The 27,710-nt window shown below is 40.0% G+C and overlaps 1 protein-coding gene across 2 annotated transcripts in view; it reads left to right on the forward strand.

Moving 5' to 3' along the window:
* Window positions 1-15,414, forward strand: part of grid1a (glutamate receptor, ionotropic, delta 1a) — a 181,014-nt gene extending 165,600 nt beyond the window's left edge. The window contains exons 10-16 of one of the 2 annotated variants that reach the window (XM_034307825.2): window positions 514-711; window positions 1,233-1,557; window positions 1,691-1,829; window positions 4,018-4,213; window positions 8,088-8,254; window positions 9,360-9,582; window positions 14,393-15,414. In XM_034307825.2, coding sequence (XP_034163716.2) covers window positions 514-711; window positions 1,233-1,557; window positions 1,691-1,829; window positions 4,018-4,213; window positions 8,088-8,254; window positions 9,360-9,582; window positions 14,393-14,785 — 1,641 coding nt within the window. In that variant the 3' untranslated portion in view covers window positions 14,786-15,414. The remainder of the gene's footprint in view (window positions 1-513; window positions 712-1,232; window positions 1,558-1,690; window positions 1,830-4,017; window positions 4,214-8,087; window positions 8,255-9,359; window positions 9,583-14,392) is intronic. The other variant, XM_034307824.2, reaches the window with a different exon arrangement.
* Window positions 15,415-27,710: the final 12,296 nt, after the last annotated feature.

The raw sequence follows: 27,710 nt of genomic DNA on the forward strand, positions 1-27,710 counted from the left end.
GATGCCAGTCTAGGGCCTAGACAAGCTTGCTGTCTGATGGAACTATAAACATTTTAAGTACAACAACTGTACAACCAGACCCCTCTTATTTCCTGGGCCTCCCTGATCTGCTTAAAGAATCCATGACATTACTGGTATCACTTCTTTACAAATTTCAAAATCACAATAGCAGTATACAAGTGCTAAAGTTTGCTGTTGTATGTGTTGCAATGAATAGGTGTGTGTTTTAGATCAGTAGACATTCTCTCTTTTTTTTTTACTTTTTGTGTTTGTTCTCAATAAATAAATATTGATTTATTTAACATGTTGCTTTCAGCAGCTCCATTTCCATCTTAATAAGACTGTGTTTTCTCCAGCATGGCAAATGTAACAGAAAACTAGGAGTGTAATTTTATTATTTTAAAATATCACTAATCATAGCACTAACATGGCTAAAAGCAGGGTTAACTGAGCTGCCAGACTGGCTAACTATGTGAATGGAGTGACAGTGTGTGGTTTTGTGGTGTATTTCAGGAGGAGCCCTTTGTGATGGCAGCAGAGAGCACACTTGGACAACCGAAGCGATATAAAGGTTTCTCCATTGACGTGTTAGATGCTCTGGCCAAAACACTCGGCTTCAAATATGAGATTTATCAGGTTGCAGATGGAAAATATGGCTCTCCACAACCCAATGGCTCCTGGGACGGCCTGATCGGGGAACTCACCAGCAAGGCAATTATAAATGACCAATCAACAATCACCAACAATTTTTTTTTTGACTTAAAGAAGGACAATACTCTTGTCATTTTAAAATTGTATACCTTTATTTTCAGTGTCTCAGTTTCTAGTTCTGTGTTCCATATAGCACCCTGCACTGAAGAATCATATGCACAATTTAGTGTACTACATCAGAGCATATTAGAGTATGCAATGTTCATTCTGATCTTATGTTCACACTAGCAAGTGACAAGTCGTTTGTATCACTTGTAGTTTTCCTCTTGTGGGCCATTATTTTTGGTGCTTGTGGGTGTGGCCTGTTCAGCAGCATGGTGTATACATGCCTAGAAATAAATGGTCACCATGTTGCATTGTTGCTTGCTAGTGGGAACATAGGGTGACCTAGAGGGTTCTAGAGTGTAGAGTTGAATTTACAATTCCACACTTTTGAACTGTAATACATGAAGTGTTCTAGAACAGATGACTCTCACTGATTGTGTATTGTTTATTAGTGTGTAATGTTGTGTGTCATGCAGAGGGCAGACATGGCGATTGCAGCAATCACCATTACTCCAGAGCGCGAGAGTGTGGTCGACTTCACTAAGCGCTACCTGGATTACTCTGTAGGGATCCTAATGAGTAAGTCTGTGGAGAAGCTGTCGATCTTTTCACTCCTTGCGCCCTTTGACCTCTCAGTGTGGGTGTGTCTCTGCACTGCCGTTCCTGTGGTGGGAGTAATAATCTTCATCCTGCGCCGTGTTCAGACTATCTGTTCACGGCAGAGTGCTGCCACGCCCAACACTGCCAACACCAGCTTACTGAACACAGTGTGGATTGTTTATGGAGCCTTCACTCAGCAAGGTAACACACACAACTTACGGAAGGCTAAATTTGTTTTAATATTTGATGTGCCATGGGATGTCGGAACAATAGGAATTATAGGAAGTATAGGAATTTTAGTGTGTGTGTGTGTGTGTGTGTGTGTGTGCTTCAGGTGTGGAGTCGATGGTTGCCTCAGTATCGGTGAGAATTGCACTGGGAAGCTGGTGGCTCTTCACGCTCATCGTATGTTCATCATACACAGCTAATCTTACAGTGTACCTCACTACACACAGACTGGACAGCACAGTCAGGTATGACACATGCACACTGTTCTTACTTGTTCAGTCAATCAACGATCTTGGTTCCTCTGTACAATCGTAACCTAAAGGTGTTTCTGCAACTCATTTTTCCTTAACTTTTCCCAACTGTGGTTATTACTAGACATTGAAAGGTGAAATATAATAGTACAAAGTGGTCCAACACCAAATTTACACCAATCATTAATTGTTTACAGACAGCAGATGGGAACCAGGGAGAAGTTCAGAGAGGAGATAATCAGGAAGGAGATCAGAGAGAAGGTCAAGTGGTGATCCAGTAGAGATTATGGAAGAGAACAGAGAGAATATTGGGATAAGATAATGGCGAATATAAAAAAGGGGATAGCAGAGATGATCATTGATATTTGAGCAGATCAGGAGGTGATCCATTAGAGATTATGGGAGAGACCAAAGAGGAGGTCAGGAGAAGATATTGAGGAAGATTAGGAAATAAGTCATGGAAGAGGTCAGAAGAAGACAATGGAGAAGATTAAGGGGTGAGCCAGTAGAGCTGACGGGAGAGATCAGAGAGGATATTAGGAGAATCAATATTTGATCAATGACGAGATCAAGAGAAGGCAATGGAAAACACTAGGAAAGACATCATGAGGGAGAAAGGTGGAAAGGGGTGTTTTAGTAAATGTCCTAATGTGGAAGAGTTTGTTGTTTGTCCATAGTTTTATAATTACACGCTATAGGAGCTGGAGGTGATGCGGATGTGGTGGATCAACAACATAATAGGGAAAACTAATACTGTGATGCTGCATAATGCAACCCAAGGAGAGGGGCAAATAATCCCCAGAGAACACACTGAGATACTGCAGCAGCAGCAGATTTGTGTTTACAAATTGCAACAAAATGTTTGCTAGTGTGACAACAAGCCAAGTGCTGAGTCTATAACTCTAATGGCTTAAAATATTTCACAACTTATCATATCAAAGGCATAACAGTGAGACCAGGCAGGAATATGTATTTGATTTAGAGATCAGATTAGAGATGACTCAGTAAGTGAAAAATCTGGTTCAAACTTCTCATGGAGTTGACTGGGATTGGCTGGAGATCATGGAAGAGATCAGGGAGAAGATCATGGAAGAGAACAGGTTGAACTCATGGAGGAGATCAGGTGAAGATTGTAGAAGACATCAGGTGGAGCTTGTGGAGTAAATCAGCAAGGAGAACAGGTGGCGAATGTAGAGGAGATCAGGTGTGGATCACAGAGGAGATTAGTAGGAGATCATGGAAGACATCCAGTGGAGATCATGGAGGAGATCATTTGGAGATCATGGAAGACATCAGGTGGAGCTTGTGGAGTAGATCAGCAACAGCAACAGGCAGGGATTGTGAAAGAGATCAGGGAGGAGAACATGAGGAGATCATAGAGGATATCAAGGAGGAGGTCAGGTGGAAGTTAGGTGGAAGAAGTTGGTGAGAGAGTGGTAAAAGATGGTAAGATGGATTGAAACCTGAGGGAGGAGGCCGTGGGGCACAGCAATGGACATGCAGTGAAGTGACTGAAAAATCATGGGATGTGTAAAGAGTGCTGATTGGTCATCTGTGCTGAGGATACTTATGAAGATGGGGCTGAGCTGGTCACCTCTGTTATGTTGCTGAGGTTCTGCAGATTGATTGATGTAATTTGGATGGCCATATATTAACTCAAAGACATGCATTTCAGATGTTTTGAGTAGCAACAGTAGTTTTTTAAGTCTTGGTAGCTCTGGTTAAATAGGTATCTAACAGAATCTGTGAAAATACATGTGCATATATAAATTCCAATGACTTTCTTTTTCCTACTTGAAGAATTCCATATATAGACTCCAAATTGCCAATCGTCCGTGATGTTCATTAAATGGTCTTGACTGGTTGGTTATTGTTATTCTGATCAGTGCTGAGTTCAGACGAATCTCTCACACACTCGATTAACAAATCCAATTATCTGAGCCATTCTCATTAACACAGAGTTAAATTAACACCATTGATGCACATCAGACTTCAACGACTTCAAGAAAACACTTACGCTGTTAATTGTTTTTCTGACATGTATGTCATAGTGTTCACTTTACGTCATTTATAATTCTCTAGAGACTCACGCCTGCCAATCTAATGAAGCAATGAGAAATCCAGCCACGTCTTTAGCACTCATCTTCTCCCTGTGTGTGTGTGTGTGTGTGTGTGTGTGTAGGTCTCTGCAGGATCTGGCGCAGCAGTCAGGCGTTAATTATGGCACAGTGAGAGACTCGGCTGTGTTTGAATATTTCAAGATGAAGGGGACAAACCCACTGGAGCAGGACAGCACATTCTCTGAGCTATGGAGGACCATCAACAAACATCAAGGACAGGAAAACTGTGTACACACTCTGGCTGAAGGAATAAGAAAGGTATCTCACACAGAGAGTTTAGTTACACTCTGTGATAAGTGTGAGCATCACAATGCCTTTAGTTTACACTAAACACACACACTCTTTTCCACCGTAAGAGTGTGGAGCAGGCAGGATCTGGCAAACCTTCTGCAGGAGTGGATGGTATTGGTCAAACTTTCTGCAGGAGCAGGTGGTATTGGTCAAACCTTTTGGAGGAGCATGTGGCATTGATCTACCTTTATGCAGGAGCAAGTGGTATTGGTCAAACTTTCTATGGGAGCAGGTGGTATTGATCAGTCCTTCTGTGGGAGCAAGCATTATTGGTCAATGTTTTTATGGGACCAGGTGGTATTGGTCAAACTTTCTGTGGCAGCAAGTGGCATTAGTCAAACTTTCTGTGAAAGTGGGTGGTATTAGTCAAACTTTCTGCAGAAGCAAGTGGCATTGGTTAAACTTTCTGCAGAAGCAGGTGGCATTGGTCAAATGTTTTATGGGAGCAAGTGATAATGGTCAAATTTTCTGCAGGAGTGGATGGTATTGGTCAAGAGTGTCTGTGGGAGAGGGTAGTATTGGTCAAGAAGGCAACCAAAATTTTCTCCAGGAGTGGGTGGTATTGGTCAAACTTTCAGCAGGAACAGAGTGTTTTAGTCAAACTTTCTGCAGGAGCAGGTGGTATTGATCAATCCTTCTGTGGGAGCAGGTGGTATTTGTCAATCTTTCTGTGGGAGCAGGTGGTATTGGTTAATACTTCTGTGGGAGGGAGCGGAAGGTTTTGGTCAATCATTCTATAGGAGCAGGTGGTATTGGTTAAACTTTCTACTGAACTTGGTGGTATTGGTCAATAGAGTCCACAGGAGCAGGCATGATTTGGCAAGAGTGTCTGTGGGAGAGGGTAGATTTTGACAAGAGTATCTGCAGGAGTGAGATTGAGTTTTAATTTAAAAAAAAAACAGTCCTGCATACACCCCAACCGCACTGCCCTTCCTGTACATAAACAGCCACACTCCACTCATAAAGGATGTGAGATTGTCCTAAGTAGGTGTGAAAATTGTTCAATTTTCTACACTGAACCTTCTGATGACAATGAGCCAATGCTGGTCCACACTCAGCACTTACTCTCATGGGTTATCTCATAGGTTAGAAGCTGGCTTGAACTTCGCCAATACCCATGCAGGAAAGGAAAAAAAGCTATGGATGTGGGAGTGGAATTAGCTAGCTAGCATTGGCTCATTGTCATCACTGTTACTTTCTATTTCATGCTTTGTCTTTGATGAAGATTTAATGGGAAACATTTCTCTTGCATCTCTGACACTGGAGACTCCTTCCATAACTTCTCCTTACAGAAAGTACAGATTTATAGCATAGCCGATAGCAAATAGAGCTTTTTCGATTCAGCATATTTCACACTTTATGATCAGAAATGAAAGAGGGAGGCAATGTGGAGCAATGACCTTTGCTTGAACTTCATGAAGTTTTGCAGACTTGATGAAATTCCAGTGGCTGTTACACACTCTTTGTAATGATTTTATTGTGTGATGGAGATTAATGATGAGGTCAGGTAGGGTGTACGCTGTGGGCGGAGTCAGGAAGATGTCAGGCTGTAATACAAGCTGTGATGGCGAGAGGGCCAAGTAGATGAGCAGGAATGAGTTTGACCCTGCAGTTTGTGTGCATGTGTGTGTGTATGTGTGTGTATGTGTGTGTGTGTGTGTGTGTGTTAGCGTTAGTGCAGGGTGAATGGGGAAAAGGGTGGTGCCGCAGTCTGTGGATGTGATGCTCATAAAGTCGGGGCCTGAGAGTACTGTTAATGTGGCTGTGTGCCTTTAGGCCAGAAGGCAGGTTTCTCCTGGTGAGTCTGCAGGGAGCAGTAAAACAGAACATTAGCATGCAGTCGCTGGTATTTTGCCCATTTGATTTGGTTCCTTTTTTGTCCTAAACGAGCTGCCAGCCAGGTGAGGAAATTGATAATCACCTTCCAGATGTTTTGTCTGGGACCACTGTGTGGTGATGGTGTTTTCCCAAAAAGAGTCCATTTATTTTAGAAAGTTATTTCATTTTAATGTATATTATATGTTGAGTCTGTTTGGCCAGAAGGTGTTGATTAATTTTCTGTAACAGTAACCCATTCACAGGGACTTGTATGTAATTGTTAATACGGTGGATTTTTCTGAAATTTTGCAAACATTCCACTACATTAACTGTAACTATAAATGGATACAAAGTATGATGTGTTATTCTTAATTAATATAAAAATGTAAATTCTATACAAATTGCTGTGACATAAGAGGACGATCCTGAATGTAAAGCAGAGCGATCTCTTTTCAGTGTAGCAGACAGAAAACACATCAGCCAGTCTGTTGTTTGCTCTCTCTTGTTCTCTTTTTATTCTGCATACAGACAGCAATATTTCAGCAGCCCCTGAAGTCTGCTCTCAGCATGTTTGTATTAGAGTTTTTTTTTTCTTCTGCTCGTTGCAGTAAAGACTGCTGTGAATTACTGAGAATTACTATTACGTGATCACTGGGGCGACATGCAGCAGCTCAGGAGCACAATGTTTTAGAGGATTTTTTTCCTCCTGAATCAATAATATATGTCCTATTCATTGTAACTTTAAGGTTTGACAATGTAATCAATGATGGGGTGGTGTGATCAAGCAGATTTACTGTTCCACCATGTCTTATTCCACAGCAATTTGCCAATGATTTTTTACAAATATTTTAAAGAATGACATTGTACATTTTATGTTTGTAGTTACATTTAATGTCCATGAAACAAGTTAGTTCCTGTTCTCACTTACATTATAGCAGCTATAAACATTCGTTCTCTCACCAGCCTCTCCTTCTTCTCTCTCTTGAAATTAATGACAAATAATACAGCCTGTAATGTTACATCTCGATATTACATGTTGTTGGTAATGATGAGATGTCAGAAAACGTAAAGTTACAGCTTTACCTCAGATTGTTACAAAGTGCTGACACTGGAGACTCCTTTCATACATGTTAAATAAACGTCTCCTTACAGAAAACTTCACCATATCAATGATTTCTTAAACTCAGGATCATTAATATTTAGTGCAGCATGTGTAAATATTCAACTTGATAAATGAAGCATGGCATTACTAATTATTACAACATATTTTGCAGTAATGATCTGGTTATTGGGATTTAAAATATTGTATAGTTTGTTTGGAGCATGTTAGGTTTCGTAGCATACAGTCAAACGTTAATCCACACTGCTGTCTTTATGCCATCATGTCCACACATGATCAGAAAGCATGCAAATAAATCTCTTTTCCTTTGTGTGCTTGTTGAAAGCACATGAATCATGATTAGAGGAAATCCTGCACAACATGCCAGATGAGAGTACGAGTAATACTATCAACCGAACTGAGTGTCTGATGATCTAATGACTAAATAACATGACAGCTGACAGCTAATTTCAACCACTGCATTTGCATTTTCTATTAGCGCTGCCTAGGGTTTGGGTTTGAAGTGACATCAGGTTGACTTTGCAACCTTGCTTCTGAGAAAATGTGATCACAGCGTGGTCAGCGGAGACGCAATTGAGACACACGATAATACCAGGTGTGAATGACTGTCTGTCTCTTCTGTTCATTTGTGCTCAGATTGTCTGACACGGATTTTTAATACCAAGACCGAACAGGCCCAGAGAGAGAGAGAGAAAGAGAGAGAGGCCTGCCAATAAAGCTATCATGAATTGAAATGACAGACAGAGAGAGAGAGAGAGACAGGTTGTTTTTCTGGAGAAGAATGTGCTGATAAAAGTAATGCAGAGGAAATGAAAGTTTCATACATTTTTAAGAATCTCATTTCTGAACCCTGTGTGTGTCTGTGTGTGTGTGTCTGTGTGTGTGTGTGTCTGTGTGTGTTAGGTAAAGCAGGAGGCGTATGTGTTCCTGTGGGACATGGCTGTATTGGAGTACGCTGCTCTGACAGATGATGAGTGTTCACTCACAGCTACATCAGACCCACAGCACACCAAAGGCTACGGCATCGGCCTTCAGCACGGCAGTCCTCACCGAGACATCCTCTCGCACACGTCTGTTTCACCCGTCTCTCTGTCTGTCTGTCTGTCAGCACGGCAGTCCTCACCGAGACATCCTCTCTCACACGTCTGTCTCACCCGTCTCTCTGTCTGTCTGTCTGTCAGCACGGCAGTCCTCACCGAGACATCCTCTCTCACACGTCTGTCTCACCCGTCTCTCTGTCTGTCTGTCTGTCAGCACGGCAGTCCTCACCGAGACATCCTCTCTCACACGTCTGTCTCACCCGTCTCTCTGTCTGTCTGTCTGTCAGCACGGCAGTCCTCACCGAGACATCCTCTCTCACACGTCTGTCTCACCCGTCTCTCTGTCTGTCTGTCTGTCAGCACTGTAGTCCACACCTAGACATACTCTCATCCATCTGAGACATCTGTCTCACCTGTCTGTCTGTCTGTCTCTCTGTCTGTCTCTCTCTCTGTCACACTTCAGCACGGCAGTCCTCACTGAGACATCCTCTGATGTTTGCCTTACCCATCTATCTCTCTCTCTATCTGTCTGTCTATCTTTCGCCAGTCAGCACGACAATCTTCACCAAGACGTCATCTCACACACATCTGTCTCACCTGTCTGCCTGTCTGTCTCTCTCTGTCTGCCTGTCTGTCTGTGTCTGTCTCCCTCTCTGCTTGTATCTCTCTCTCCATCTCTCTCTCTCTCTCTCTGCCTTTGTGTCTGTCTCCCTCTCTGTCTGCCTAACTGTATGTCTGTCTCTCTCTGCTTGTCTCTCTCTGCCTGCCTGTCTGTCTGTCTGTCTGTCTGCTCTCTCTCTCTCTCTCTCTCTTTTCTGTCTGTCTCAAACACATCTGTTTTCCTGTTTGTCTGTCTGTCTTTCATTCCACCTGTCAGTCTGTCTGCTGCCACTCTCACAGATGTCCATTTACTAGCTCTATCTCTCTGCCCCTCATACACGTTTGCCTCCCCCCTGCTCTGTCTGTCTCACTTGTCTTTCTGTCTCTTGTGATATTAAACAGCAAATGTTTTTTCAGTAATGAATTATTATTGTTATGTCTGACCTAATAAACACATTCATACACACAGTCTAACAGTAAATAACACTTTAGTTCATTATCATTAATGTGTGTGTGTGTGTGTGTGTGTGTGCAGGATCCTGGAGCTGCAGCAGCGGGGTGATGTGGATGTTTTAAAGCAAAAGTGGTGGCCACGTAAAGGCCGTTGTATTAATGAGCGCCGTTCGGAGAGTCGAGCTTTAACACTACACGCACTCTCTGGAGTTTTCTGTTTACTTGCTCTCGGTCTGTTCGTATCAGGCCTGGTGGGGGCGTTGGAGAGCTGGTACACACACACACCATGCAGAATGCATACACAGGTAAACACACACATACACACACACACACACACACACACACACACACACACACACAATCACATTTGAGAGAGCAGAGTAGTATGTCACTGTTTACAGCTCCTTTATTCAGAGAGTTTGGAGAATTTTATTTTCTAAAAGAGAATCACCCCAACTGTGTTATTTTTGTCATCATCCCACATTGCCACTGAAAAAATTTAAACACCTGTTAATTAGTATTTTATTCAAACAAGAAATTGGATCATTTTAAGATTCTCAGCAACTACTATTCTAGGAAGGTTTAGACTTAGGTCATGTAATAAGAAGATGGACTTTCTATTACATTACCTAAGTCTAGCACTGTAATGAAACACAAGAATCTCCAGATGTTCAATGGGCAGTATATAACCAGCAGATAATAAAAAGCCCACTCTCAGAAATAAACTGTACTTTTTCTTGTTACTGGAGTGATATTATCAAGGCTTTACCTAAAGGGTGTACCTTTAGTTTGTATCTTTTACCTAATAAGGTGCATTTGGTGTATCTTTAATTAGCTTTAAGAGTAAAACCTTAAGGTTCAATTTTAAAAGGTCTAAAGATAACCACTGAATGTACAAAAGATGTTTCCTTGATGGTTCCACATTCAGCTACAAGGAAAAGTACATTTTGGCACTTTAATTTCTGATGGTTCACTGTTGGATGATGACATACACACTCTCTTTTACACAAGTCAAGAGGAAGGCTAATAGCCTGGAGTTCACATTAGTGAGCGCTGTGATGGGGGCTGCAATATGTTAAGATCATGAGCACAGCTTTTGTGGAAATTTGCTAACCTAAAGCCTAGAAAGGAGTTCTGAGTGATACGAGACTGGTATTCTGGTTTAGTTTGTTCTGGGCAAGCTGCAAAAGAGTGCCAATGGTGTTATTTGAGAGAGCATGGAAAAGACTGAGCAGCTGACAAAATTCCAGACTTTATCTTTAATAAAAGCCTGAAATATTGCTAGAGTGTTGACCAGCCAGAAAGGCATGACCTGCTGTTTGTGGTGGTTTATAGTGGGTGTGATTAATCGCATCTCTCTTCAGAGATTCCTCAGTAGCCCCTGATTCCAGCCCAGAGATGGTGTATAACTTCCCCTGAAGGGGTTTGCTGTTGGATAGCAGATTCATTTTTCTCAATTACCATGTGTGTGGGATTTTTGGGGAAGTTGTGGCTCAGAGATTAAGGCTTTGAGCTACTTATCAGAAGGTCATGAGTTCAAGCTCTGGCATTGGCTGTTGTTGAGCAACACCCTTGGCCATCTCTGTTCCAGTGGTATCAGGAATATCTACTTATTCTTCATGAAAAATGAAACTTAAACCAACTTCACCTAGGTCCTAGGCAGTGGTGATTGAAAGCAGTGTGATGTGTCTATCCTGCCTGAACTGCCATTGGGATTAAGTGAGGTTTCATGGGAATAGTCATCACTCAAGGGTGCATACACAACATCTCTTCAGCTCTTCTCAGGGAGACACACCTGCTGATCTGCTCTGATGCAGCTTTAATATTTACATGTATTCATCTGACTGACACGTTTGAGTTCACAAGATACAGCCCAAGCATAGAGCTAACCATTTGATGATTAAGGACCTGGCTTAAGGGCAAAAGATTTGAGCTGACATTCAATGTTAACTGGAGGCAGGCAAAGCACTTGAGGGTGGAATCTAATCCTGCCCCAATCCAGGCCTTAGTTTTTTTTTATTTGTTTGTTTGTTTGGCTTTTTGTTTTTTTTGCTTATACCTTGGGGACTTTTTTTTTACTCTGGTACCTCTGTATGCTGCAATACAGACATCACCCCTGTTGTAGTGTATGCTACATCTCCTCCCAAGACAAATGAATTTGCCCCAAGTGCATGATGCCCTTCATGGAGGAAATGGTCCAAGCGGATTGTAATTGAGATGAGATGCTCCAGCAAGCTCCCTCAATGTTAGCTAGAGAAGTCATCTTAACTCGTCCTGACAGTCTATCATAGAAAGCAAGCCACAAAGCCTCCTCGTTTCGATGTGTTTTTGACCCTGAATGCAGAAGCCAGTAGCAGCTCAGTTTCGCTGCCTCAGAGCCATTAACCTGTGATTAACCTTCAGCAGACTGGTCAATAGTGTAGCATTACTGTGATATATACATTTCTATGCAACTACAGATTCTATTCAGTTTTATTTGTGTAGTGTTTTTAACAACAAACATTGTCACAAAGCAGCCTTGCAGAAATCTGGATGTAGATTTAGATTTAGATCCCTAATGAGCAAACCAGTGGTGACACTGGCAAGAAAAGCTCTGAGATGATATGAGGAAGTGCACTGATGTACAAGAGTAAAGGCAAATAGTATTAAGTGCACTGAAAGAATGTTCAGTATGAGCATATAGGGCCCAGTTGGCGACTTCAGTCCAAAATTTATTTCAATATTTGCTAGGGGAAAGTTACATGTAGACTCAAGTTAGACACGTGATCTCGATTTTATGGATGTGCCGTTGAGACTATGCAAAGTACACAATGTGGCCAAAAGTATGTACACACCTGACCATTACACCGATATGTGCTTGCTGAACATCCCATTCCAGATTTATTCCCCTTTAATATATGTATAATAACCTCTGCTCTTCTGGGAAGCTTCCCACTAGATGTTGGAGCGTGGCTGTGGGGATTTGTGTTCATTCAGCCACGAGACCATTAGTGAGGTCAGGTGCTGAAGTTGGTGAGGAGGTCTGGGGTTCAGTCTGTGTTCCAGTTCATCCCAAAGGTGTTCAGTGGGGTTGAGGTCAGGGCTCTGTGCATTTAACACTCGAGTTCTTCCACTCCAACCTTCACACACCATGTCTTCATGGAGCTCGCTTTGTGCACGGGGGCATTGTCATGCTGGAACAGGTTTGAGCCTCTTAGTTCCAGTGAAAGAAAATTGTTATGCTACAGCACACAGAGACGTTCTATACAATTGTGTGTTTCTAACTTTCTGGCAACAGTTTGGGGTAGAACCACAGGTCGGGGTCCACATACTTTTGGCCATATAGTGTATGTCGTTTATACCTCCTAGGTTGCCAGCATCTGAAAGGGGTTATTCAGTAGTCTTTAGCTTAGGATGAGTCTTGGGGATAGATTTATTTATTTTTTTTTGAAAATACGAATGGAATATCCCCAGTACAGAGTGTGTCAGAAAGGAAGGATATTATGGGATGATGGGGAACCATTAGGGCTACAGTTTAAACACGAACATGCACTGTGGAAGAAAGCCTTGAGAGGCCTCAGGTCTGTTGTCAAGCTGTTGTCAGAGTGGGTAGGATGCCTAGGATGCTCTAAAATGCCAATGAGTGTGCCACCGCTTACAGTCTGGGACACTCTAAGTGCTCATCTCCAGCACTAACATGGCAAGCTGTTAAATCTGCTCTTATCAGGCACCCCACAGAGCTTTGTTGATAGTGATTGCTGGTTGTACGTCTTTATCCCCCACTGTGCTCATTCTTCTTAGTCTTGCTGTAACAATACCAGAATATTAAGGTAGAGGCACCAACATGAACTTCTTGAGGGGAGAACACACAACCAAGATATCAAAGAAAGGGTGAACGAATCAGCCCACCAGGCAAGAGAAAGCTCACATGCTGTGCTTGTCCAGCAGTCCAAAAGATGAAACGCTAAAAACTCAAAAACTAAAAAAAAAAAAACTAATGTAGTTTAGCTAAAAAAGTATGACATGCATTATAAATACTATCAATATAAATAAACAAATGAGTATTTGTATCGCTGAGAGGGTCAAATTTAAGAAGTCATGGTTTTTAATCTTCTCCTGACAGTGTCTCTGATGATAAAGCCTTGTGTTTGTACGCTCGATCAAAAGGCAGAATGACTTTTTTTTTTTAAAACATTTTGCTTATGAGCTGTGCTGTGGTGTCTGGCTAGTATCTTCATTTTTGCATATGAAGTATTATGAATTAGAAGTACAGAACAGATTTAGTGCTGCACTGTGCTGTATTTCACCCAATTTTATCATTGTTTCAACATCCCTTCATATTCCTTTTCCTGGAAATATAGTAAAAAATCATTTCTCCCAACAGCCAGACCATGTCCTCGGCACGTGTGTACTGCAGCAGGTGGCAGAAAATAGCAGCATGCCACAACATCAACATGCTTCACTTCACTGAACAATATATGAACCAAATGGAGCATGTCACATTTAAACAAACACATTAAATGAAAATGTTTGTTTTATGAAAGACAGTAGGGAGTAGAATTTACCAGTGACCTTTATATCAACAGCCTACTGTTCTCCACTGTTTATCTGATAGCCTGGATACATTATCTGCTTGTTCCAGGTGTCCAGGCTAGCAATCTGGTACCTGCAAAGGGAATGCAAGTCCATAAACAAAGAAAGACAATTTGGTGGCTCAGTGGTCAAAATTCCAGTGATCAAAAGTCCAACTGGACCTTTGAGCAAGGCCATTAATCCCTCAACTGCTCAGTTGTATCTTGTCTCATGTGATGTGTGTCGGTTTGGATAAAAGTGTCAGCCAAATGAGTTGTGAGCTCATGTAAATGGAAGAGGGCAGATACGGCTTGAGTGGTTACGTTGCCCTGTGGTGCAGCAACAGCAACAGTTCGAAAAGAATCACGTGGCAGCATGTGGTTGTGAAGGTTGTGTAGCTGTCAAGTGCCCTCTTGTGATCACATAGCTGTCACTGTAATACTGTTAAACCCCCCAAACTGCTCAAACTATGCTCTGATTGGTTTATTTCTACTTACTTAATGATATGTGTCTATTGTGATAATGACGTGTGTCTCTTTACCTCTGTCTCCGTCTGTCCCTCAGGATAAGGAGGTGGACTTGGAGCAGGTCCAGCAGCGGTTCAGTGGACTGATTAGTGATGATTTATCGCATAAACAGCTTCCTGCTTCACCACTGGACGTCTCCACTCTAGATGTTGGCACCATCTGTCAGCGTCAGGACTCCCATGATGCCATGCCCCCATTTGCTCCCGGTGCTCTGTCTGTTCCCTCACTTTTTTCTGAAAGTGGTGTTGGAGGTGTGACCAGCAGAAACATGCCCCTTCCCCTCTCCAGCTCCACACTGCCCCCTCCCTCGCGCTGTAAGCATCGGGCACCAAATGGAGGAATTTTACACCAAAGTCCCATAAAAATGCCAGTTAAATACCAGCCAGTGCCCAGCAGAGCCATGGATACCGGTCACGGCACCTCGATATGACATCACAACATCAAACATGACATCATACAACCAAAACTGTACCACCTGAGCCATCAGCTCCCAATAAATAATGACTTTCAAATGAAAATATTCTACAAATTCACTACTACATCATATGAGCAACTGAGCCATTGACTAAAGTAATGGCACCCCAATATGACATTCGGTATGCCAATTAAAACAACAACCAGCCAATCACAGATATCGTAACTTCTGGAACAAACAGTGACACTTTATTGAGGAAATAAAGTCACAGAGGCAGAGTTTCCCATTCCTCCGAGACTCTGACTTTATTGTGCATATCTGTAAATAACTGAACAGGTGGTGAAGTCAGAGTGTATTTTCAATATTCTAGATGTTTTTTGACTTTGGTATTAAAAGGTGTAAAATCTCTCTCTCTATATATATATATATACAGACGGTAAATTTGTAAATTTGGATCTAAGTGGATGAAGAGAATTCCTCATGGTTGTTTTCTAAATGCCAAACTCAAAGATTTTGCAGTTTGCAGTAAGAGAGCCTTGACTAAAATGTTCATAAAACATTTTCTACAGGTATGCACACTCATGAGTTATAATTATTTTTTTTTCCAAATAAAAACTAATTAAAGAGAAATGCGGCATTATATTTGTGTTTGTATCCCTATGATGATGCTATACCTCCTCATTCATCTAGGTTCACAAATCGAAAGCAAATTTTGTGTGTGTGTGTTTGTGTGCATGTGTCTCATGGAGAGATCTGAATACACAACTGTATTTACTCCACAAACACTGTTTTCCTCCCCTTTTAATGTTCACACGTACACACACACACACACAACTGTGTGAGACACTTTATCACTGCAGGGTGTAAGATGAAATCTTCACTACCTCTTATCAGATTAACACTTCATTAATTACAGTGTCCTTTTGCAGATCTGTATGTGTGTGTGTGTGTGTGTGTGCAGAGCCGTGTCTTGCAGTGCGCTCGAATATCTCTGCCCTTTGCTGTAGTGAATAGAAACCAAAGGCACATGAATTTGCAGGTTAGTGGGAGACACACACACGCACACACCAGAGGAGACATTCACAAATTACTTTCTATTCAATGGTTTATGTTTAGGAAGCGAATGTAAGGGCCTGGATATGAACCAACCAAAAACCAGAAGATAAAGGTGAGGAAGAGATCACATTGCTAAACCTTATTTGCTCTTAAGCCTTTATTACTAAGCCTGATTTGTGTGTAGTGGCTAACCCAAGGGCAGCATTCAGCAGGAGCTGGTATTTGTTGCTTCAGTAACACGCCTGTGAAGTGACCAATGTAGATTAAAACACTTGTTTTGGAATGGAATTGAATGAGATTTTGATGTGAAACACGTGAAAGACTACCTACAATTCAATGTAGGCAATTTATTACAAACAAAATCACCAAACTCAAATCATAAACTATTCAGGGCTCCTGATTTGAAATCATACTGAACCTGTAAATTCCTAACTGATGGAAATTCCTGCAAATGACAGTTATGGCATTGAGACAGCCAAATTAATAACATAATTAAATAAAGGTTAATTGATTTAATTAGGGTTGATGTTCCTAACATTTTTGTTCATGTTTTTATCTCCAACTCACACACGCACACACACACACACTATAGTCAGTTTCACTCACAACATAGGCACAAAGTTATAATATTCATTGGGAGCTCTAATAACAGCCTACAAATCTGTGAGTTCATAACAGCCATATCCTCGCCCTCATATAAAATTATATTGCTAGAGGCTTAGCCTTTTCTCCGAGAGAACAAACGTGTTTCTCCCTCACAGTCTTCCGCACCATGGTGTGCATAATGGCTCCCAGCTAGAGCGATATAGTAAGTAAGATTTATTTATAAAGCACATTTACAATAACATATACGCTGGCCAAAGTGTTGTACATAGAATAAAACATAAAGAGAAATTACAAATGGCAAGCAAAATAACTCAATTGTAAAATGGAAATAATACAATTCCCTACTAAGACTGTTCAAATTCGAGTGTGTGAGAGAGCAATAAGTGCTGCTTTCATGTCATTTTTCTTTTGAATTCACGTCATGTGGTTTTGTTTGCATAATAATGCGCTTTTATTTTCTGCACAGTCTCCGCCCCTGTTCTGTAATTGGTTTGTTCCCCTAATGTGTGCACCTCTCCTGAGTTCAGTCCATGATTAGTTTGGTTATTTATACCCTGATGTCTCAGATCCTCTTTGTGAAGTCTTGTCAAATGTTTTCCTACATTATTAAGCCTTCATTTTTGTTCCTGTTTCTTGCCATTTTCAGACTTGTGCCTGTTACCATTTTAATTATGGATCAGCTCTCTTTGTTTTTGCTTTCCTGTGTATTAACCCATGCTGTGGACACTGATTTAGATTTTTGGATTGCCCCTAATAAAATACACAGTGAGTATAAGCACTTATGTCCTGTCCCTAAACACATGTTATAAATATGAGCACTAACCCATTAAGGGCTTTAAAAACAAATAAGATACTTAAACTGAACCCCAGATGAACTGAGAGCCAATAAAGCAATTCAAACACTGGTATAATATGATGTTTTCTCTCTTCTTGGTGCCAGTGAGCAATCTGGCAGCAGTTTTCTGTACTAACTGCACACAGGACAATAAGGACTAATTATAAGGTGAATTACATTAGTCACTGCAATTAGAAATAAATGCATGAATTATTTTGTTCAGGTCATGAAAAGAGAGAAAAATTTTCAGCTTGGCATTGGTTCCAAGGTGGAAAAAACTCTCTTTGACAACATTTAGTTCAAATTGATGCCAACAGCCTTCGTTTCGGTTTTAACAACCAAAATTCTTAAATAGACTGTTAGCGTGAATAAAATCATTTTTGAACTGTCTTTGTTTAATTGGAGGAAATTTAAAACCATCCAATTCTTAATATCTTCCAGAAAACTAATAAGAGCAAGCTACCACTGGGTTTCAAAGCATGCTACATTTGGATGTTGTTTGCATATTTATGCACAAGGTTCTATTTTAGGACCCATAGTCTTTCCTCTGTATTTGCTCCCATACGGTTTTAAATATGTCGACAACATGAATGAAGTGACTCGTGGCCAAGTATGGTGACCCATACTCGGAATTTGTGCTCTGCATTTAACCCATCCAATTGCACACACACACAGTAGTGAACACACACACACCGTGAACACACACCCGGAGCAGTGGGCAGCCTTTTTTTTTTTTTTGCTGGAGCGCCCGGGGCGCAGTTACATAAAACTGTATCTTCCTTTGAAACCCACTGACAGCTGCTCTGTAATACTGCTCTTATATTTTTTGCTCTGTATACGCTCCCATTAGGAAAAATCATTCAGAAGCATAATTAAGATATAGTTGGAAATCATCTGCATATTTATGTGCATATTTAACAACCATATGGGAGCATGTACAGAGGAAAGCGTGTGGGTCCTAAAATAAAACCGTGTGGAAGAGCATAAACATACAGTAGCAGAGGAGGAGAAGAAATATCTGATTTACTGTGACAGTTCTGTGCTTAAGGTACGAAGTAAACCATGTACAGGGTGGGCAACACCGTGTCAAAGGTGGAACTGAGATGTGTAATGTTGGTAGTGTGAGGCAGGACAAATGTGTGTAAAATTATGTGCTGTTTATTATGGGCAGTCCAGGAATCTTCATGATAAGGTCAGGCAGACAGCATTATCACATGAACTAATACACAGGCAAAACATCGAGGAACTATGGCTTGGTAACATACGAAACTTTCAACAACACTCCACAAGAAGACACAGAAACACCAGGGTGTAAGCAGACAAACTAATCAAGGGCTTATACAAAACAGGTGAACAAAATCGAAGAAGAAATCAATGCCTGGTTGGTGATGGGGAGGTGGAGGCAGACCTAAAACAGAAAGCAGGCGGTGCTTGTCGCTATAGGAACCGTGACACAAAGGAGGAAACCCTGACATGATCTAATTACATAAGGATGGCTCAGTAAGTGAGCAGCAGGCAGTAAGTGGTTAGTAACCTAGAGGAGGTCAAATTCTGTGAGAATTAGTGAAATGTCAGTAAAATTTCAAAAGTTCAGTGTAGATAACCTTTTCCAGAATTTTTGAGAAAAAAATGGCAATTTTGAAACGTCAATTACTTTAAATGTTATTGTCAAGATTCTATTTTTTAACAAGAGCTGTCACTACCGCTTGTTTAAAACTAACCGAAACAGCACCAGGAGAAAGGCAGGTGTTAATTATATCTAAATAGGTCTTTTAGCAGCTGTGAGGATGTGATTTCAAAAGTGTAAGTCATGGGCTTTGTACTTATTAGTAGTTCAGTTAACTCAGAAAATGAAACAGCTTCCAGTTGATTAAAAATATCAGAACAAGGTTGATCATATTAAAAGACTAGAATTGAAGGCATGCTTGGGAACTAATAGTCTTGGTCTTAATAATGTGTGAAACATATTTTTTCCCTTGCAGATTTGACAGCCAACTGATAGACAACTGAACAGCTTTTAAATAAACCATTGTTTACTTACTGTATATTCATTCATTCATTCATTCATTTTCCTTCTGCTGTTCCCAAAACAACTGTGAGATCCTGGGTCTGCGCTGAGGGCTTCCTTCAGTGGGACGTGCCTAATACAGCTCTACTGAGAGATGACCATGGTGAATCCTTTTACGGCGTCCAAATCACCTCAGCTGGATACTCTCAAGTCAGAGGCGCAGAGGCTCTACTCCAAGGCTCTCCTGGGATTGAACATGTAACCTGATGTAACACTGCTAATACTGACCTGATCCCTTTATCAATCTCACGCTCTCTTTTTCATCACTCGTGAATAAGATCCCAAGATAGTTAAATCATCCACCAGGCTCAAGGTCCCCCAATCTTAGCTGAAGAGATCATCCTACTCCTTTTTCCTCACTTTCATTCTGCTCTCCTACCAGCTTGAGTAATAATCTAAGTGTCCTCAATTTGAAACTTCACAGCAGGAAAAAAAATCATGTGCATGACCCTGCACATCAGTGGGACCATTAATAGTGCTGAGTAAAATTTAATGTGGTTGAAGTAGAATGAAATCATTAACCTGATTTAGCAGGACAACAGACATGAATATTACAATCAGCCATAAGTAAAACCCTGTCAAAGTGGGTACAAATAAGGCAAGAAAAGTTAGAGAATTCAGTAATAAAGCCCCTGTGTAATTTTTTGGGGGGAGGGTCCATATACAAGATCATAAAAGAGCAAGAAAGAAGTACGGTCTGTGTTGATTACATGTCTACTCCAAAAAAAACTTCATTCCAAAAGACAATAACTGATATTTCAAACGCTGTTTAAAATCTGCCTCGACTCTCCCACTTCTCCCCGTCGTCCAGGGGGAAATAATGAATCCTTTGTCTGTAGAGCAGAGTGCACAAAATAATGAAGCTAGTCTGAAGCGAGAACGTAACACGCAAATCAGAAACAACCCATTTTCACATGATTAGTGGTTGATTAGTAACTTGCTAGTGTGAATGTGTATTTTTAACACTATCAAGGATTCACATTCAGGATGTCTTTATTGGCATTTACACCAGATTTTTTCTTCTAACGCAGTCCGTAGTGAAAACTCTGAATTCAGCAGCAGTCTTGAGGTCGAAACTGTTTGTGAGTCAGTTCTTTCAGGTCTTCTGCAGCAGGCTGTGTTTGGTGTTGTGCTGGATGTGCCCAGGTTCTGCTCTTACTGCGCTCTAGATCCAGCGGCTTTATTACTGAGTGCAAATTCAATGATCCATTAGGCACAAAATAAACTACTTTCTAAATGGCCTGTTTGTCCTTGTGTTATTGCTGAATCATACAGTGATGCCTCCAGGAAGAAGGCTCTCAATGATCTCAGCTGGTGAGTGTTTCTCATTGTTTTTTTAACCCCAGACACTGGTGGGAGGTCCAGACACTGCTGTGTCTTCTTCACAATTTCTCTGGAGTTTTCTGCTCAAATTATATGCAGTTCCAGGAAATGAAAAGTCCTGACCTGTTTTACATCTGACTGGTGATGTAAATAGATTGGCTTGGACTGGTGTTTTACCCAGGATTAGCTCTTTGATTCTAGAGATTCCAGTGAGTCAGCAATGATGATGTTAATGTACATTTCCACCTTAAGGGAGTTTTGAGGTGATAGTTACTCAGGCACTTTGTCCTGGGCTTTTTAGGACTTGAATTCTATTTTAGTTTTTGTATATCATTTTGTTTATGTAATGCGATTTTACTTTAATAAAATGTTAATTTATGACAAATTTTATATCTTTTTTTTGTTTGTTTGTTTTATTTAGAATAAAATATAATTTATATATTTTTAAAATAAAGTTAAAACATTTTATTTTGTTTAAGTTTTTGTTTTGCTTATTTGAATTTGTTTTGTTCAACTTTGTTTTACTTTGTTTTTATTTTAGTAGATTTTTTTAAATTTATTTTGTTTGTTCTGTTTTATTTAATTTCATTTCATTTTGTTTGATTTGATTACCTGTTGTTTTATTTATATTTTTTATTTGTTTTGTGTGTGTTTGTTTGTTGGTTTGCTTGGGTTAAACTATGGCCTATAATAATCAGCTGTTAGTAAAATCTGACTACAGTCAGTTGACTCAGACTCCTTCAGGAGCGTTTTAGCAACTCATCCAATGGCCTTTCTAGGGTTATTTAATTGTAGAAATTCACACATCTCCAATCAAGTGACCTGTGAGATGAATCTCTCCTCTATTACTTGTGTTTTTGTGAGTGTATTTTTGGTTTTGGTGCTGAATCATGTGCCAGAAGGTGTTTTAATCCAGAAAGTTGGTGACATTTATTTAAGGTCCCCTAGAGTTGGCCTGTGTCCTCTGCCTCATGCTATATGTGTTTGTAGATCAGTAGTTTAATCTTGTTTTCTTTCTTTCTGTGCATTCTTGATTAATTTTATCTGTACACAGTCCATCATCCCTATAAGATGTAATATTTGTGGTGTGCAAATACAGGATATTATGTCATATAAATTGTCAGATTACTATTCCAATAAAATACAAAAATTACTAGAATAAAAACAAAGAACACCAGATGATAACATTAGAGTGAAGAGATCTCACTGATTCTACACAATCCTGGAAAAAAATGAAGAGATAAATAAATAAATAAAAAGAAAAGATTCAAGGTAAATGAATTATAAATCACCACTGTGGTAAAATAAATAAATAACAGATGACGAGTGAAGAGATAGAAGATTGAAATCACGAAGCAATTAAAGACACATCAGTGTCTCGCTGTCAGAAAATTCACATGAAGTGACAGACAGATGTATTAGTCAGAATGTGAAATGTTGAGTTGATCGGTTTATTTTCCCTCCAGGTGATAAAGTTATAAAATGATTTCCGACCTGTGCGTAGTAAAAAGTGCAGATTTTTAATTTCTCATAAGAATAAAAAGTTCCTTAACAGCTTTTTTCTTCTGCAGCGCAGGTCTCCTGTGTCTCACAAAGCTTTTTATTGGTTTTTGTTTTGTTTTGTTATTCCTCTGGAGACACTTCAATAAAACTATATAATCTTCACCCAGTGTTCACGCTAGCAAACGACAAAAACAAGTGACCGTTCATTTCCTGTTTGCACGTGCATCACAGAGCCACGATTTCAGCAACAGTGTGACAAGCCACATTTAAATTGACATTTTTATGCAAATTCCAAATGATTGGCTTGAAAGATTCCTCAAGTACGACATTTTTTTCATACACCTCTCACAGCTTGAGCTCCCGCCTGCAATTAGTTTCTACGTACAGCTTGACTCAGGAAAATGCAAGAAAATCATATAACCGTGGTTTCATCTTATCCTGTCATGTACAACCTCTTATTAAATGTTTTTTCCTAAGAAAAATAAAGCTTAAAGTACAGTTCCAGAGATCACTGGTGCCTCTGGAGCGTGTTTATAGCTAGTACAGTTAGCCTCCTAATCTGCTAGTAGCTAATATGAAGATTGGCATGTCACATGTAAATCAAACAACCAATTTTCACACTGATTAGTGTGTTATTTAATTTGTGTTTAACTAGTTAGAAGATCTGTTAGCCTAGTTAGCCTTTGGTGAGTGTACATAGCTAGTGCTGTTAGCTTGCACGTTTCAATGAATTTTCAGCTGTTTTAAATACAAATAAATCATACACTGTAATAAATTGTGCACTGTCTGCTACATTTTAGCTAAAATATGAGCTAAAAATGCTGGACGAACGGTACACAAGCAATAACAGTAGCGCTCGATCCACGCCCACAAGACACAAACTACAAGCTACATGAGCAACTTGTCACTCGCTAACAGGATCGGTGTCACAGGCTCACCTGACAGTTCCACTCCACTCCAGCAGAGGTCCACATCACCACTTCCAGTTCACCTGGTCCACCTGTAATCGTGTCAGTTCACGTACTGCATCTCTGAGGTGAGATTGTTTCTCGTTTGGATTTCACAGTACTTGGCTTTTGGACAATGCTTGTTATTGTTGGATTTTCTGCCTGCTGCTTCAGATTTATCTGCCTGATTGCTTGATCTCTGTGTGTTGATCTGGAATGTACAATATTTTCTGTTGAATTTAGCTGCTTCTGTTTCCCAAAATATAAACAAACTAGTAGCTTCATTTAAACCATGACCCTGACCAGGCAGTCACTAAGGATGAATGAATGAACACTGTGAATGCATTAAGTGAGCTTCATGTCTGATCACACCTTCACTGAAGTAAAAACCTGCCGCTCATGTGGGATCCCAGTCCTGATGCTCACCTCTAGTCTCAACCAGATTGCTCTGTGAAAGCTTTCTGGAAATAGTGCTCCTCCTATTCATATCTGTATTTGTATCTGTTTAGACCACATTATCTGTTCATTCTGAATAATGTATTTGTATTCAGCAAGCACGGATCATCTGTCCTTTTCTGTCCTTTTCTATGCTTTAAATGGAAGATGTGTTCTTAGATTGTACCATTCTATGTGTTTTTTATTATGAACACCATTGATGCTGTTCTGCTTGGTACGAAAATAATAAATAATCCACTTTAAGTTATTCGTAAACAGCAGCTAAGAGGATGTGGATGTCAAAATTTCCCCGTGTATTTATGTATGTTTTTGCTCAAAAGGAGCCCTGCTGGCACATTTATACCAGCCGACTCTCTTTGAAGGAAAAAAACTCTTAAGTGCTGTGTGTGCTTTGTGGAGTGTGTTTAGGTAAACTCATTTACATGGACCCTGGTAGTCATGCAGATATAAAATCCTGCAGCAGTTAGTTAATTAGAGCGTGAAACTCAAAGGAGAGAAACATTCTGATAAATTTACCTGCAGTTTTTAATGGATGTTTAAATCGCACACTAATACGAGGCTGAAACATCACTGTGAGAGACACAGAAAGAGACACAGTGACAATATCTCTGTTTTTACAGTAAACCTGCTGCACTGCAGGAATGCTATTATTGGCATGTTTGCAATTACTATTATTATTGTTATTATTGTAGTAGTAGTAGTAGTAGTAGTAGAAGAGTCTCAGAAAAAATTGTTCTTTGAGGTTCTTTGAGGTTCTTTGAGGCTTTAATGTTCTTTACTGTCTTCTTCAGTGGTTCTTTAAGGCTGCTTTCACCCTTTGGTGTATTTTTTTTAACAGAAATCTCACTGGCTGGAGTGCTTTTTATGCTGATGAAAAAAAACTTGGCTCACACCATGCACAACGATCTTACCAACTAGCTACTATCGACTATCTATCTAGTCTTACTAGCTCTGTTTATTAGATTTATTATCATCATTAATGCACATAACATAATGAATAGTGTAACTCTGGTGATGAGGAGGTTGTTTGTCTTCGCCAAGAGAATTTGAGCTGCTTGTGTGACTTAACGTGGGACATCATGGCGCATCCTGGTGAACATCCGAAAACACACACCGTTATTTTTAATTACATTGCAACATTGAAATATTAAAATATTTTCCATTCAATGTCATAAATCAGGTAATGTTGCTGTCACACAGGACATCAGGACATCAAAAGCACTTGATGTCACTCAACACTTCCACATGTAGAAGCTCATTGTGATCAAAAAAGCACCAAGTGTGGAAGCACACTAAGCATGAATTAATTCATAAGTTTCTACTTCAAACCTTTCTGATAGGGAACCACTTTGTTCTACATAATACCCTTTAACAGTTTAAGAAAAAAATCAGACAGCGTAGTGTTGTTATTGTTGAGGTGAGTGACTTTAAAATCTGAATAAATCATTTTTACTCTAATCTCCAGGTATCAAATCTCATCAAGTAATAAAATTCCAGAAATGTTATAATTAATTCAGACATCATGTGTATCTAGTTTCAGTCATTATTATTCAGTGTTTGTGTGATGTATTAATTCCTGATTTGCTGCTACACGACAGATAGAAAAGTTGCATACTAACTCCTGTTTAAGCATTACCTCATAAGATGGTGGCCATGATGTTTTGCCAACTTATCTTGATTCAACATAAAATATTTATTCACAAGACATGTCTCTTTATATCAGGAATGCAGACAGAACTGCAAGTAGTGTCCTGACATTCTGACACAGACTTTGTATGATGTCTGAAATGCACGCTTCCAGCAACATGCAGCAGACAGAGAGGAAAACATACTGGAGTATTGATGAGGTTCAGGACGAGAAGTTCACATCCTCTCCTCCCTGGAATGTTTTTGTATGACGTGTTCAGTCTGCAAAAAGATAAAGAAAGACTAATTCAGTTTATTGCTTCAAGGAGCTATGGCTGAATGTTGCAATCACAGATGCTGCAGTGGCGTTATTGACTTTTCAATTATTTTAAGCACACCAAGTACCAGAACTGTGCAAGTAGAAATCAGGACTGGTGCAGCAACGAGACTGTTATATCAAAAATATGTTCCGAGTTAATATTCCTGGGATGCAAACCATTTTCCTCACTGGCTGGGATTTATATCCCTTCACTCACCGGTGAACATTTGATGCACCTGGAATTAGATTTGGTCACAGCGGTTGAAAAAGCCTGTCTGTGATTATTTTCAAATCAATTCAATTTCATTTATATTGCTCTTTTAACCATAGACACTGTCACAAAGCAGCTTTACACAAATCCGGATGTAGATTTAGATCCCAAGTGAGCAAGCCAGAGGCGATGGCAGTGAGGAAACACTCACTGAGATAATATGAAGAAGAAACCATGAGACTCCGAAGCGAACCCGTCCTCTTCTGGGTGACACCAGATAGTGGGACTATAAATCATTACAGTACACAGATATGGAAGAGTAAAGACACAGATAGCTTAAAAACACACACACACACACACAAGCCTCTAGGCTGCACTATAGAAACATTTGCATCACATATTTTAGGTGCTCACACATCCCTTCCTTATTTAAAACACAACTAAACACCCATCTTATCCACTTTCCTGATCCATTGACTGGGCCTATGGGACACGTGTCCTGGCCGCTAAGAGGCTCTCAACGAGCATAGATTTTCTTCAAATGGGCTACTTATGACACATTTCGGTTTTGAAATAGTGCAGCTCTCCCATTTCCAGCAGCATTGTTTGCATTCATCAGTATAATGAGACAGCAGCATCCTTCAGGTTTCTCTAATTATCATTCCTATTTTTATACAAGGTTTTTATGAGTTATATATAAAATAGGTTTTTATACGACCCTTGACTGTGTTTTTTTTTTTTACCTTGTAATTGTGTATATTTGACAAAGCATACAATTTGAAGCCTTTTTAAAGCTTTGCTAGAATGGGCTTCGTAAGCATTCTTACAGTACATAGCTGATAAACATCACTGATGTTTATCTACAGGAGCTCTTGCAGACGCTGACTGTAAAATACAGACATGGCGTGTGTAATTAAAGAACCAGAAACTCAAGAGCAGTACAATGAAGAATGCGGAATTGTGTGTGCAGTGAGCACATTAGGCCATTACGCTGTCACACACAATATGATGCATAGAACACAAGCCAATGAATGTAAAATCACAGAATCTGAAATAAATTCATTAATATTATTGCTTTATGGGTTGGAATTTGTAACCAATAAGCAGTCAGTTAGATCTTAACCTTTTTTTACCTGGAGCTAGATATCCTGATGGACAAAAAGCACAGATAACCATAAACACACAGTAAATGTGTTAATGAAGAGTAAACAGAGAAGCCAGAGAACAATCATTTTGCCTAATTAAAAAATGAACTCCAAATATAACAGGTGAAAGAAGCCTTGAAATGAGGCTGTTAGGTCAGAGCATGTTCAAGAGCTGGACTTTGACAATTTGTTGGATGAGTTTCTGAGGAGGAAACCAAGAAAGAAGCCTAAGAAAGTTCAGACTGCCTTCCGCGTACCACCAAAGCTACTCAAATACTCCTAATGGATGTTTAATGTAGTAATGTAAGTTTTATTTATAAAGCACATTGAGTGTACAGAAGAATAAAATTATAAAATAACAAAAGACTAAAAATACAGACAGGACACAATAAATAAATAATAATGCTAAGAGACAAAATAGCAATAATAGTAATACCAATAACAAAAATAAATAAATAAATAGGAAAAATTCAAAAAGCAAGCATCAAAAGATGTATTTTTACTTTTGACTTAAAAAATAGTGACTGACGAGGCACTCCTGATTACAGGCTGCTCCACAATCAAAAGCACGGTCACCCTTTAGCCTCAGCCGAGACAGCCAGGAGTGTCTGATCAGAAGATCTCAGAGACCTAGAAGCTAAGTATAGAGAGAACGGGTCCACAGTGTAGGAGGGGGCTGGCCCATTAAGAGCTACTGTATAATAATAAATAAACGAACCTTAAATTGGAGCCTGTACTGGACAGAGAACCAGTGAAGAGCGGCTCAAACGGGAGTGATGTGATCCCTTTCCTTGGTGCCAGTAAGCAGTCTGGCTACTGCGTTCTGCACTAATTGAAGGCGAGCC

Source organism: Pangasianodon hypophthalmus, chromosome 10, assembly GCF_027358585.1.
Source record: "Pangasianodon hypophthalmus isolate fPanHyp1 chromosome 10, fPanHyp1.pri, whole genome shotgun sequence".
Lineage (NCBI taxonomy): Eukaryota > Metazoa > Chordata > Actinopteri > Siluriformes > Pangasiidae > Pangasianodon > Pangasianodon hypophthalmus.